This window comes from Salarias fasciatus, chromosome 1 (assembly GCF_902148845.1).
Source record: "Salarias fasciatus chromosome 1, fSalaFa1.1, whole genome shotgun sequence".
NCBI classification, from domain to species: Eukaryota; Metazoa; Chordata; class Actinopteri; order Blenniiformes; family Blenniidae; genus Salarias; species Salarias fasciatus.
The window spans coordinates 6,488,978-6,503,019 of record NC_043745.1 but is presented as its reverse complement, the minus strand read 5'-3'; the positions used below and the strand labels follow the sequence as shown (position 1 = coordinate 6,503,019).

The 14,042-nt window shown below is 44.7% G+C and overlaps 1 protein-coding gene across 3 annotated transcripts in view; it reads right to left on the bottom strand.

Annotated features, from left to right (window-relative positions):
* arnt2 (aryl-hydrocarbon receptor nuclear translocator 2) overlaps nt 1-14,042 on the bottom strand; it is a 64,813-nt gene that overhangs the window by 31,992 nt on the left and 18,779 nt on the right. For 2 of the 3 annotated variants that reach the window (XM_030088816.1, XM_030088826.1), the window contains exons 3-7: nt 10,666-10,713; nt 8,590-8,637; nt 7,008-7,221; nt 6,062-6,275; nt 1,966-2,068 (exon numbers count right to left, since the gene is read on the bottom strand). In XM_030088816.1, coding sequence (XP_029944676.1) covers nt 1,966-2,068; nt 6,062-6,275; nt 7,008-7,221; nt 8,590-8,637; nt 10,666-10,713 — 627 coding nt within the window. The remainder of the gene's footprint in view (nt 1-1,965; nt 2,069-6,061; nt 6,276-7,007; nt 7,222-8,589; nt 8,638-10,665; nt 10,714-14,042) is intronic. The other variant, XM_030088834.1, reaches the window with a different exon arrangement.

Below are 14,042 nucleotides of genomic sequence, written 5' to 3'. Positions count from 1 at the left end.
CAGACTAACTGGATTTAACCCTGTAGACAGCACAACGAAAAAAACATGTGCAATCAAAGACAATTTGTGTGTCGCAGTGTGTACAACAGCATCAGCACTGACACACACACATCTCTCTTGTCTAGAACATGTTTTTCACCCTTCATGAGTCAGTGAACGTGTGAATGGGTGGATGGATGACTCGGCTTCAGTCGTCTTATGTAATCTCTTTGTTCGCATCCCCGAGGACCCCCCCCCAGGAGCCCCCTCCTCCGCCTCGGGCACCATGACAGCCCCTCACAGGGTCCGCGCAGCACCACTGTGGCAATAACCGCCTCAGCAACGCGATCAATCACACACGAGGCTCTATTGTGAAGCACTTGTGGAGCTAATTAGAAGCGGCTCAGCGTGGCTCTTCGCCGCTGCTTCTCGGCAGTTAAGTGGGGAAAATAAAGGAACTGTCAGTCGCGTCTTTTGTGAGAGTCTAATGGCCGTCACTTTGTCAGCTCCCGTCACGTCACACGAACCCCTGCTGGCTAACGGCTCGGAGCCAGCTCAGGCCGCCCGCCAGCCCAATCATTCCTTCATGTTAGCGGTCACCTGATCGCACACAGACACGCTGGGTTTGGCTGTCACTGCACCAACAGGAGACCTGCGAATAGGTGTTCCCATCCACACAACAAGAGACCACACGATCTAGTCACAGGTTTAAAGTATGCTGTGATCATTTTGATGATCTGCTAAAGTGAACAAGATGCCAAACTGGTCATCCGCCTACTTTTTCTTTTAGTAATGCCAAATCATTACAACACAATGCATTTACTCTTTTACTCCATTAAATGCTTATTCATACAATGCAACTTCACAATCAAGCCTGTTACTCAAAGCACAGAGTCAAGTTTGGACTCTACAGTGACAGAAGGCGACCACCTAGTGGACAGCAGCGGAATTACAGATAGAAATCAACCAGGACTTGAGTTTTGTGCAATCACATTTGAAATCAACAGAGCAGTCATAATAATATCTACATTAATACTGACCAGGTATCAAACAAATCGAGCACACTAGAAAGATGAAATGCAAAATAATCTCAAAAATGACAGCACAGCAGGAGTTTAGATTTAGAGCAACTTTAAGAGCCACTCCTGATGATCTTAGGCTATGTAAACATAGGTTAGGAACAAACCCTGGAAAACTTTAAAAGCGACGGATAAAAGCTTAAAACTGGGTCTTAAAGACGGGGTCTTACAGCTGTGGTGATGTGAAGTAGTCTCAGTACTAGTGAGTTCCTTTTTTTGTTTTCCTGTTAAGACTTGAGAGTCTGATTTTGATCCACAGTCTGAAGAGCGTGTTTTAGGATAAGGTCAAAGTTCCTCCACATCAACCTGATCTAGACCCTCAGTGCATCGAGTGCAGGAGCAGTGGAAAAGGGAAGCCTCTTCTACAAACCGATGGCAGATCACTGGCTGCAGGAACCACGCTGTCTGACATTAAACCTTACAGCAGTTACATTGTTTTAAAATTTTATTTCATTTATTTAACACGAGCAAAGTTCCTGGAAGTGGATGATACATCTGTAGCACCGCAAATGAATAGAACATCCGTATTTGATCAATATGAGGTACTTTAGAAGAGACATGTAATAACTAATGACTCTGAATGCGAGGCAGCAAAAGGACTGGAGCTGGGATGTGAGAGATCATTTATAAAACCTTTGGAAACTGTGTTCAATATTCAATTTTATTGACTTTGTAGTGATTACAGATATATACGGTAAGTAAATTATAAAATTGTTTCATTTTCTAAATTGTACCTAAATGAAGCCACTTTTTGTGAAGTTAGTTTCCCATTGAGTTACCTTAGACTACATCTCATGTGTGAAGGAGAATCTGACTTCAACAAAACACTGGAACCAATTCTACATGTGGTATTTCTTAAATGTAAGACCAGCTTTGTTTTTGAAGTGGTACAGTGAGTGACACTAACCTCATGCGGCAGATGAAGGAGCGCCGGGAGCCCATGCACATCCTCATGGAGGACTGCTGCCCCTCCTTCTTCACCGTCCCCGTCTTCAGGTCCAGAATCCTTCCTGGTGAGACACAGAGAGATCCATTCCATGTCACGTCACCGTATCTTCGTATCGTATACACTCGCATTTTGGCTACTGTAGAGCAAAACAAACGCACCCATCTAACAGCCAGTCCACAGCCTCTAAATAATGCTGTAAACCAACAGGGGTGTTAAAATCAGCAGTAAAACACCGCAGCAACACTTTGCTTCAGACCAAAACACAAAAACCAGACTTTTCTTTCATTGATTAAAAGGGAATCTAAATTAAAGATTGCGATTTGTTTTGAAAACAGCTCATGTTATCACAATCAATTTGGTTTGTTCCAATTCCATCCCTTCAATAATGCAAAAGCGTTTCATGTACAGTCTGTTAAACGTGTATGAGGATGTAATCGATCAGCTGATATTGCTCCTGCTGCTTGTGGGATTTCTGTTGTGTATAATTTCTTTCAAGGGAAACGCACACCGTGCAGATGGTTCAGTTTATGTGATGGATTGAGATTTTGCAGGAAAAAAAAAAAAGTCCAAACTTAAGAAATACTGAAAGGTTTAAGATAACATGATGTAGATTTTTAACTTATGTGCAAAAATGATAAAGAATGCAGATTAAAACTGCATGAAACTGCAACAGTTTATTAGCAATTAATGTAGATTTTGTCAGTTCATTTCCTGACTGTATGAGGAAAGCATCCGGATGTAAAAACCTGCCAAGTGTGTGTAAAAAGGAGCAGCTGAACAGCCTAATCAATCTCTATACTTAATCAGGCTGGATCATATTCATCATTCCACAGAGTTTTATTGGAATTACTGTAAAAGGCCACAGAGGACCAACATCAAACTGCCATTAGCGTGATCTAAGTGCACAGCCATTTCCTCCAGCAGTTTCTATTTACTGGCAGGATGAAACGAGAGGCGGGAGACAGCTGATGTGGGCCGCTGCCAGAGGACGGCTTGCTCACGGGGCCCGGCGGGGCCCGCCGAGTCTTCATCCAGCGCTCCATCTTTGAGACTGTCAACACCGCTGAGCGGAGGTCGTGACACTTAAAAAAAAAAAAAAAAAAAAAAAAAAAAAAGAGGAATCAATCTTGCGAGCCGGCGTCGGTCGGCCTTCGCTGTAGCAACTCCGTCTTTGATCCCAGAGCAGGATGGGAGGTGGTGGAGCAGGAAGAGCCTGCAGCCCAGCTCGGCTCCTCTAACCCGCCGCCGCTCTCCGTCATCATCAACACGGCTCTGATCCCTTCCAGCTGGAGCGGGAACGAAGAGAATCCGACTGGAACCTCTCAGGCGAAGGCTGCGATGCCGCACGGCGGGGGGTGGAGGAGGTAAACACGGCGGATTACATCAACAGCTCCACAAACACTTGTTCGCGCCGGCTCGGCTGTACCTGCTCCGCCACCGCGGGGGGCCGTCTCTCGCCACACTCCAGCTCCAGTTTATTAGTCACAGTCTGCACCTCTCTGAGGAAAATCCGAGCTTCATGTCTGGAGCTGGATGTGTTTACAGACACCACCTCTGGTCAACCAGACAACCCGACAGCAGAGACACAACAGGCGAGCGGAGAAGCTCCACGCAGAGGAAGGACTCACAATCTGACTTCACACAGCACAATCCCATTCCTCACAAAGCTCACAATCTGTCTCTCTTTTCCTTATTTCCTTGTCAAGAAAACTCAGTTTTGTTGATTAGTGTATTACAGATCGAGTTTTGACTCCCTCGTGCACAAACTCATCCACCATGTCCAGAAATGACAGTTTATGGTATTTTTTTCACTAAATGATACGCTAAATATTCATACAATAAGACAAGGTGTCACTGCAGATGAAGATTAACTCAGTATTATTAAAATTAACTCCTGAGAAACGTATACAGACTGTAGTACAAACAATTTAAACTTCAGCACTTTGATAATACAATGAAACTACACACCAATCACTGCAGCATCATGACGATCTCTCAGGAGCAGAGTGTTCATGCTTTACAGTGTACTGGTGTCAACAGGTAGTTGCCAGATGGTCTTGGATCACAGAGTCTCGCCCATCCCTGACAAGGTCACCAGTTCACTGTTTTTTTCCTCCTTTTTCTTGACCACCATTGATGGAATCTGCCTGAAAACACCTGACAGGAGCTGCAGCCTCTGTTGAAACTCTCTCAAATTGCAGCGATTGTCCATTTTTCTCTTTGTGACACATCGGCCGGTACTTTGCCTGTCATAATGTTTTGGGCGATTGTTCTAATAGACTCCATCAGTTGTTTTTCAGGCTCATAATGGATTTCAGGACGGTCTCTGAGTAGCTCTGAGAGCTGAATTCCTCACTTTATTAACACTTGAGCCACAATCCAAAGCAGACCGTTGAAGCACGAATCTTTCTTGCTTCATTTTACAAACACGGGCACAATTAATACTCATAAATGGTCTTTGATCGCTTCAGAAACTTGGGAAACTTGGGAATGAGCGGTGCTGAGATGAAGGTGGTGCTGCTCTCACTAAACACCACAGAGGAAACGTCTCCGGAGACGACTTTTCAGTTCAGCCTGTGATGTTTGGAAACACTTCTAATGAAGAGAAAAATCCTGATTTCCTCTTGATGAGAACAGTCATGTGTGCTGCTGTTCGTGTGCCACGTTGCATTCCTGGAGAAGAACAAGCTGTTCGACCCACCAACTCAAACACCAGTAATTGAATTCCCACAGCAAGATACAGACGGCAGCAACTGGCGCACAGGAAACGATCACTTGTCCCGCTTTTGGCTGCCGGGTATCGATTCGGTCCTCTGGTGTCATCGGGACGCGAAGCCGCCGTCACGGACGGAGTTCAAACGCCATGCGTCTCTTCCAGGGAATGAAACCGTCTTGAAAGGCCGCGTCTGTGTCTGTGCGCTCGTCCAGTTTGCGGCGCCTCCATCTGTCATGGAGATTACTGTGCTGTGTGGATTACACGGAGCTGCCGGGCACGGAGCGCTTCGCAGGGCCGACCGGGCCGAGTGTGACGGGACACCAACACCGAGTGTGAGAGACCGAGGAGCCTGCAGCCCAGCATCAGGAGGAGAGACTTCAATGAGACTATACTGCCCTCTAGTGAGCTCAGTGAGCATGGTCTCAGAACACAGCTCCAAACATCCACAAGATTCAACACTTTAACGTGTCTTTAATTCAGTTTTAACCTTTTCCTGATAAAAGTTCATGTAAACTTAAACTCAGACACAAAAGGCAAAAAGAATCTGAAGCTGAAACTGTCCATTGAGCACATTACCTCCTCAAAAAGTCCACCGTTCATCTCACAGGCATGTCTGAGCTGGGAGAAAATCCACCCAGACTCAGTAGGAACATGCAAACTCCAGAAACATGTAGCCTCAGGTTAGAATCAAACACAGATCTGCTTCCTAGGAGGCATGTGTGCAAGCCAATGCTGCACCACGATGCCCCAAATAAAAACACTCCCTGTGTGCTCACATGAAGTGGAAATGTCTTCTGCATCCAGATCAAATATCAATGATTACCTGAGGTGTCAAACACAAACAATCCACTTTCATTTTGAATTGGCTGAATTTGTAAAATGGAGCCATAACAACCTTTACATTTAAAAATGTTGACTTTTTCCTTTGTCGTGGTGCAGGGTACATGTCATGAAAATCTCAATATGAAGCTAATTTTAATGAGACAGTGAAAATACAGTGAAATATCTGAAAAAACCTCTCCGGTTGCTGCATGTTCTCTTAAACTCAACCTTTTTCCTTTTCCACCAAGAACGGCGGTTCAGCTCTTTAACATGTGAACCTCCTGTCCATCAGGCGCTGAGCGGAAACACAGTCAGGCCTTCACACACTTCAACGTAAAACTTCTGTATCTAAAGAAAAGCTGCAGTTTCTCCCAGGTTCTCTGCACTGATCGACAGGAAGAGAAGTCGTTGTGGGGAAACAACATTTCCGACCGTTGATGTCTCGACATGACAACCGCTGCTCACACACTGACGACAGCCCAAGGCTTCATCTTCAGCTGCAGCTGCAGCCCGTACCTGTCATGGAGTTCTCCGAGGTGCTGAGCTGCTCCCTCAGCTTGTCCACGTCGTCGGGGTGGACCTGCTCGTACAGGGTGCTCCCGAACCACTCCGACTGGGGGTGGTTCAGCACCGGCGTCACCGAGTCCGACACGTAGATAACCCGGCCCGTCTCCGCGGCGACCACGAACAGAAATCCATCGGCGGCCTCCAGGATCAGGTGCTTCAGCTCCTACAGGAGACACACACACACTCACACTTAAATTCAGGAGCTCATAATGTATGTAAAGCAGGTACACACACACAAACACACACACAAACTCTAAACCATCAGGTACAATCAGATGTGTACCATGAAGCAGACAGTGAATGATCAGCTCAAACAGTGGGAGGCGACCTCTTCACAATCAGCTGTCTGCTGTATTACAAGCACTAATTTGTTTTAATCAGTGTGATAATCCTCTAGAAGCGCCATGCTGTCATGATCCTCGATGCCAAAAATAAGCAAACACTTTACTTGTTTATGACAGAGAAAAGTTCTTCCATCAATTATCTGTTTTTTTATTCCTTTGAATATGGAAAAAGTTTTGTCAACATGAACATCTGAATGAATCTGAACCAGACTTCTGATGAAAGCACATCAAGATCCATCTACCTGTTAGAGGTTAACAAGGAAATACTCTGGTAGAATATGTCCTTCTATATCTTGGAAATAAATGTTGACAGCGCTGGAAAGTTGGTGCATTGCTTTTTTAAACAGTGCTCCCTTTGTAGGGAATGTGCATTTGTGGAATGAGCCGAGATACGGCTCTGTTGTAAAGTTCTTCCAAATGAAGCTCCTGGTTGTTAAATGTACTGACTGGTACTTTTTCCCCATTGTTACAACAAAGAAGTGATCTACCGAAGACATTTTCCTTGAGTTTCAGTGTTTAGTTTAGCCATGCAGGATGCTGAGTTTGCGTACTTGTTCGGTGAGAAAGGACGGCTTGTAGGCGCCGTCAGTGGACGTGTTCCCGGTGCCCCTCATGGACTTCATGTGGGACACGGCCATGCGCAGGATGGTCAGCTTGTCGGGTTTCCGAGCCAGGGCGCTGCAGGTGGGCACCATGTCCGACAGCTCGGTGATGTACTGGGTCATTTTGTTGCGCCGGCGTCGTTCGATCTCGCTGTGATTTTCCCTACAACAGAGGGCGGGGCAGTCAGGCACTCGGAGGAGTCACTCGAGGAACCGCTTCCTGTGCCCTGCTGGGAATCTGGAGGAAACCGATCCTTTGGATCCATTACTGTGTTTATGTTTTACCCAACTACCAACAAATTAAAAGCCTAAACTCTTCATTTCTTCATAATGTGTTTGTGCACGGGAGAGAATCCAGCGGTAGCAGCAGTGGTTGTGTTCCCGGCTCCATCGGGATGATGCAGCAGGCTGAGCAGGTTTCATACAGTCAGAGAAAGAAAAATGAGAGTACAAGCTGTTTTTTTTCCTTGTAAGTCGATAAGATTAAACCCTGTAACGTAAATCACTTCTATGGTTGTACTTGGCTTCATGGCTGTTCTTTGCTTACACTTCCCCTCAAATCAATAAGTGGAAAATTAAATGGTCTGAGATGCAAACAGAACAGTTATGAAAGATAATTTACAAAGAAACTGCAAAGTGCTCGTAATGCAAAATGTTTCCCTCAAGGGAGAACATGTTTTGAACAAGTGTTCACCTATAAGTTAATTTTAAAAAGCGCAAAATTGTGTGTTAAGTATTTATCCACTTTTTAATCCTACAAATTTACTGCTGCTGCTGAATACTTACTGCTGTATGACACAAGACGTGTTTACAGTGTTTTCTTCTCCAATGGTTTGATAAATTAGAATAAAAAAATCCCCTGCTGTGCTGACAGGTCTTTGGTCTGTGTTTTAAGAAGTGACTCATTCTGTGTGGAGGTTTAAAACAGTAGAACACACCTTCGCTCGCTTTGGCTGCTCATTATTTTCCAAAACTTCAAAAATCTGCGCTGATTTGACTGATCAGCTGGTTGGATTGTCAACTGGTTCGGTTGATTGATCCGTTCACGGGTTGCTTGGCTGAATGTTATTTTCGTTGGATGGTTGGTTGATTGTTGGTTAGTTAGTTGGCTTGGTTGATTGATTGGGTCAGAAGCTTATTGGTGGATTGTTGGGTTGATGGGTTGCAGGGTTAGGTTAGCTTGTTAGTTGGCTTGTTGCCTGGTTGGTTGGTGTAATGGTGAAGTTGGTTGGTTGGTGTAAAAGAAAGCAGTTAGTTCATTGGTTGGTCATGTGTTGAATTAGTTCCATTGGTTCACTCCATCTTCAACAACTGATCAGAATCATCTATTCACAACAGTCTGTCTAATTACCTGTTCAGAGTTTGACTTCTAAGTAGAAATTCTGATCAAATGAGATTGGTTAAGCAAACGCCGTCAGCTCTTTCCGTGCCTGTTGTTAGTATTTCTCTTGGTTAGGGTCAGAGCAGGTCAACGTCTGTTGATCCCTGAGCCATTGGAAAATCCTCTGTGGCCCCAGCTGGCTCGGCCTACCTGGCATATCTCTCCTTATCCCCACCAGGAATCTGATCATCATCATACCTGGAGAGGAGAAAGGGGGACAGCGTGTCATGCAGTGCACAAACAGGGTCCACACTCCTCACATGCAGTAGTCCTCATGTACTGGTGCATGATGGCAGATGCTCAAAATGTGATGATAACGTCATGGGAAAAAATGGACAAAAGACACTGCTGATGGCTCAGATCACTGCCTCCGTATCAGAACAGTCTGGTACTCATTGTGTCTCAGTTCCCATCGCTTCCATTGATCTGGTGCTTGGACTGGACATCGTGTCAGTGTGGGAACCAGCAGCTCAGAGGTCATGTGCTCTTTAGCAATACACTGAACCCAACTTCCTTGATAAATGTTTTCAAGAACAGTGGAATTATAGAACTACAACTCGGGATTTTGATCTCCTTACCTGCAACACCAGGGTTTGCTTTGCTAGTTTGCTGGTCAGCTCATTAGATCAACTGCTGGATGGACTGCTGCTCAATAATTAGTGTGTAAACTAGCACAATCTTAAGTTACTCTCAAAAGTAAGTCTAGTTCAAAAATACCAAAATCGGGAAAAAGGAAAAACAAAAATAAAATTAGATTTTCTTTCATTATCTTGGATGAAAAGTATCAGCGCAGGTATTATGTAACATATGACACAGCTGTGAATTAGAGTGAAAACTGTTATACCAAAAAAGAAAGCAATCAATGCAGCATTTCAATAATCTTCCTAAGAATGACTCAGAATGCTACTTTAACCTCAAAGGGTTACCGTTAGACTTCATATAATCGTAGATGTAGAAACTGCATTTAAAATACTTGTCCTGATAACCTTTGTTCATCACCTGCAAACTTACGGCTCACTGATTAGAATCATGTTCACTGGAGTCATGCATGCAGAACCTACAGAAAAAAAGGATTTCTGAGGATTTCTGAGCCTTAACTGGGAGAAACTGACATACAACCCAAAATCCACTAGATGTCAGTAAAGTAAACACTCAAGAGATGTGCTTTTAGAAGCAACATCTCCATTTCATCCATGTTTACAGCTCCCACTGTGACTACAGAAGCCAGAGGCTATACATGATGAAAATGTCTGTTTTAGTAAAGCCAAATAATTGCTCAACATGAAACCAAATTTAATGAAACCTTCTGGTGCGAAATACAGAGAAATGTCCCAAAAAAGAAAGCTTCTCCTACGCCTGCTGCATGATGCATGTTTTCACTAACTCGCCCTGACAGTGTCACTGGTATCTCAGCTTGAAGTTTTTGCTATTTTCTCTGTGGTTTGGTGGGCCACACTGGGGCCTCTAGCGACCTGGTTCCGGCTCACGGGATTATTTTGACATCCTGTTCTAGATCTTTGCTAAAATTAGGTAAAGATAATAATGCTTTAAAATGATTTAGATTCCAGTAGCAACTTGTACCGTATTAAATTCTCTGGCTGCTCATTTTGCTGTTTACTGAAGAAAAATAGACATTTTTGAAGGCATTCATTAGCAAACAAGCAAAAACAAAAACAATACCACATTTGGAAGCTGACAATCTGTAAAATTGTTAATTGGTGTTATTTACCCATCCTTAAAGTGCACCAGATTTCCTTCACCTCTCCATTATATATACGATCATAGTAAAAGTCCTGACAGTGTGTCTTTGGCTCCTTGATGAGAGAAGAATGTGCACACAGTGTTTGAACAGAAGTAAAACTCTTCACAGTGTGAAAACGAAGCTTTTCCACCACGTGAACCACACGTCCATCATTACGCGTGCAGTTCCTCGTGTGGCCAGCAGAAAGCAGCTCCTCCTCCTCCTCCTCCTCCTCCTCCCCACTAACACCCAAATCCTCAGGAAAACAAACTTATTGCACATCCTACAGACTTACACACAACATGGACAGAGAAGAACACACAAGTTGTGAAATAAAGCGTGAAGACACAGTTGAGATGCAGTGACAGTTAAAAAAAAAAAGAAAATATAGTATAACATCGTATTTGGATGGAAGAGAACTAAAAACAGAAGGGATGGGGTGTCTGTGTAGCAGTCAGTGTGGGGTCCACAGTTCTTGTTCTCACCTTGAAAATTTGCTAGGTCCCTCTCCGTCTTCATCGTCAAAGTCCATTCTGAGAAACAACAACGGGAAACGGGGTTAATCCCATGTGGTACAGTCCTTTCATGCTGCACTGTGCTGTCAGGTGTGTGTTCTTTATGCCCTGTGACGCACTGGAGACCTGGTTTCCACCCACAGGCCAGACCTGCAGAACCTCGTGACCCCATTGGGCTACCAGCTGGTCTAAAGGTCAGACGGACGTATGTGTTACGTATGATCATGAACGTGAGTTTGACTTGACAGCTGCTCCTCACATTGTTGCAAATGTGGCCACAAGCCTCGTAAGTGACAAATCAATCAGTCCGTGTGGATCCTTTCATGTCAACATGCCATCGCAGGGCAACGTGATGAAAGCTCGCCCCCCTCCAACACGGAGATCGAATCGCTGCGGCGGAGCGCAGTCTTGGAAAATACACAAAATCAAAAGGCTTCTAGCAGATGCTTCAGGCGACAGTGTTGTCATGAGATAAACAGTGACTGAAACACATCTCAGACAAAACTGTTTCATCTAAAATGCCAAAATGAAAGTGTGACAGCCAAGCTCACAACCCCCAGCTCCACCGCACTGACCAAACACTTCCATTCAATAAGAGTCTAACCAGCGTCTGATAACCAGGCTGTCAGGAAAGGACCATTAACGAGGAGAACTCTTCAGAAAAACTGAGAGCCGTTTCAGTAGTTCCAGGTAACACAGGGCTAATGACCTGAAGGAACAGGATTTCCTAAAATTGTTTGTTTGACCCAAACTGTAAAAACAGACCCCGCCGATGATGAGCAGGTTCCTCCTGCGGGCGATGAGGTGCGTTGGCACCTTGTTACCTTCCTGTAGGACTTATTCCCGTTTCACTCAGCCCTAATCACCACTGGACTCAGCCTGACACCGGCCCCATCTAAACAACAACGTTTCCTATTTGTGTTTTCATTTGAGAAAAGTTTGGCATTCCAACAGCAACATTTTGGAAATGCTGTCTGTTTACACAGAAACAGAAGGAATGCTTGTTGCCCTGGTTCTGAAACTACACACACATGCACACATAGAACAGGCTAGAAACATTAAGAAAGACGAGTACACACAGACATTACGGACAGACGGCCAAGCTGGATGGTTACTATGGCGACTGTCAGCTCTAAAACTATAACATTCCAGGAGAACATGCACTGGGAGTCCAGACACTTGAGGTAAATATTATTCTTACAGTATTGTCCTCGTGCATGTCGCAGTGTGCATGTGCAGTCGCAGCGTTTCAGAAAAGTTGCATTTCTCCCCAGTTACACAGACAGACACAGAGCATTTTCCAAAAGTTGTTTTAGCAAAATCACTTGGAGATGTTGTTGTACAAACCGAACCTCCAACAGAATTCAGTTTCACAAAGGTGATAGGACCACCGCTCCAGTTTGAACGAAAACTTAGAAAGAACCCAGACCTGTACGGACTCTGTCAGAGCAAAAGTGAAGGTTAAAGAAAAGGTTTTGAAAAAAAAAAGCGAAGGGTAAAGAGACAGCAAGCTGACGAGGTGCTGAGGAGTCTGAGTCAGCAAAAACTTTAAAACTGGAGCCAGTCAGCGCTGTCTGCTCATCTTGGAGATAGGACTGTATCATTTCAGGAGCTTCAGGCTGTTTTTACACCATTTCAGGACTTACTGTCTTTTAATCTGTAAATCCAACTCTTTCAATTCCAGAAAAACCAGCAACCTTTCGAAAATTAGATTGTCAAAGAGACACCAAGCTGTCGACTCGAACTGGCACATTTTCACAAAGCTCCTTTCAGTAATGGTGTCAGATATTGTCATGACTGCAAATAGTTCTTTCTGCAATTATAGCAGACAATTCACAAAAATGTAGCTGCTGCTCACCAACCGTCCATTAATGTGGCTTTTTATTAGGAGAACTAACATCTTTATATAAACATTCTGAAGGAAAGTAGCACCACTCCGCTGAGACTATAACTTCACGAGCACCACAACTTCTGGTTTTAAAACCAGGCTAGAAGTCAGGAAATTCTACAAAAGGGAGGCTGGTCCAGTTCAGCGAAGCCAAAATGTTGCAGTGAAACATTTCTCTGTACTTTTCATGAAAATGGAAACGGTGTACAGAGTAACATGACGAGAAACTAGCTCTCCGTCTGGGTTCAGGAAGCGAGCGCCTTCTCCACTCTAAAGACGAGGTTTAAAAGTTTCCCTCTGCTGAGGAGCGTGAAGCCAGTGGAGTTCAGGTGACCCTGAGCTGCTCTGGGCCCCGGCTGCTCGGGGACCGAGCGGCCCCCTCCTCATTTTCATTCATATGCCACTACGGCATGCACGAGGCTCGGCGCTGTGTGTGTGTGTCCTCGGAGCGCTCTCTGTCCTCGGTGTCCTCTCTCGCCCTGCGCCGTCCGGCACACGTCTCTGGCTCTGGAGCTGCTGGGTTATGATCCATCCACAACCCACCTGTTCATTCAGAGCTCGTCTCTTCTCCTCTGATGCTTTCTCTCTCAGCCAGCCGAAGCGCTACAGGGACAGCATTGTTGCTTATCTTATCTCGATTGTTCCGAGGGCTTGCTTCGGTTGTCTTGTAAAGTTTTAACCTTTTTTCAGGATGTCATGCCTTCTGTTCAACTTGTCCAAATGTTATGCAGTTATTCTATGTTATTCTTAGATCTCTGGGAGCCACACCATTAGCATTAGTCAGGGATGGAGCTGTGGGGATGACTCAGTGCTCAGCGTTTAAACTCCTATGCAAAGGATACTTCAGGGCCATGAACAACCTACACAGTCTCTGCATCAGCGTCACACACACCTCCAACAGCCTCATCCTGCGCTTCAATGTAGCACAGAACGCAGACCACGAGTCCGGCGACTGAGCCGCTCTACTGCGTTATGGGAATATGTTAAGAAACTACACAAAACTCAGATGATGGGAAATCTACAATTTATTGGAGAAGCTGTTGCAGCACACAAAAACCAAATTCTGGATTTGTCACTCATTGTGACAGAAAAATAAACACTACCACAGAGATTAATGTGGTTTTGTAATTAATCCTTCTTCACCCCCGAGTGTTATGGAGGTAAATTACTTTGAGGTGCATACAACCTCGATGCAGATCTTCCAGGAGCGAAGGGAATTCTGTACTGTAGACGCAGGAGTATACCGGAGCACTGATCACCTCTGATAACAGCACCTGTTAGTGGTTAGAAGCTGGAAAAATGGTCAAGCATGAAGCTTCATGCAACTTTGATAAGGTCTGAGGATGAATGGCAGTGGCTGGAGGACAGAGTCTGGCCACGTCCACAACTGCACCTTCTGGACTGCACTGGTCTGTTTCTATCAAAATAAATAAGATAATAAGAATAAGCATTCAGAAAG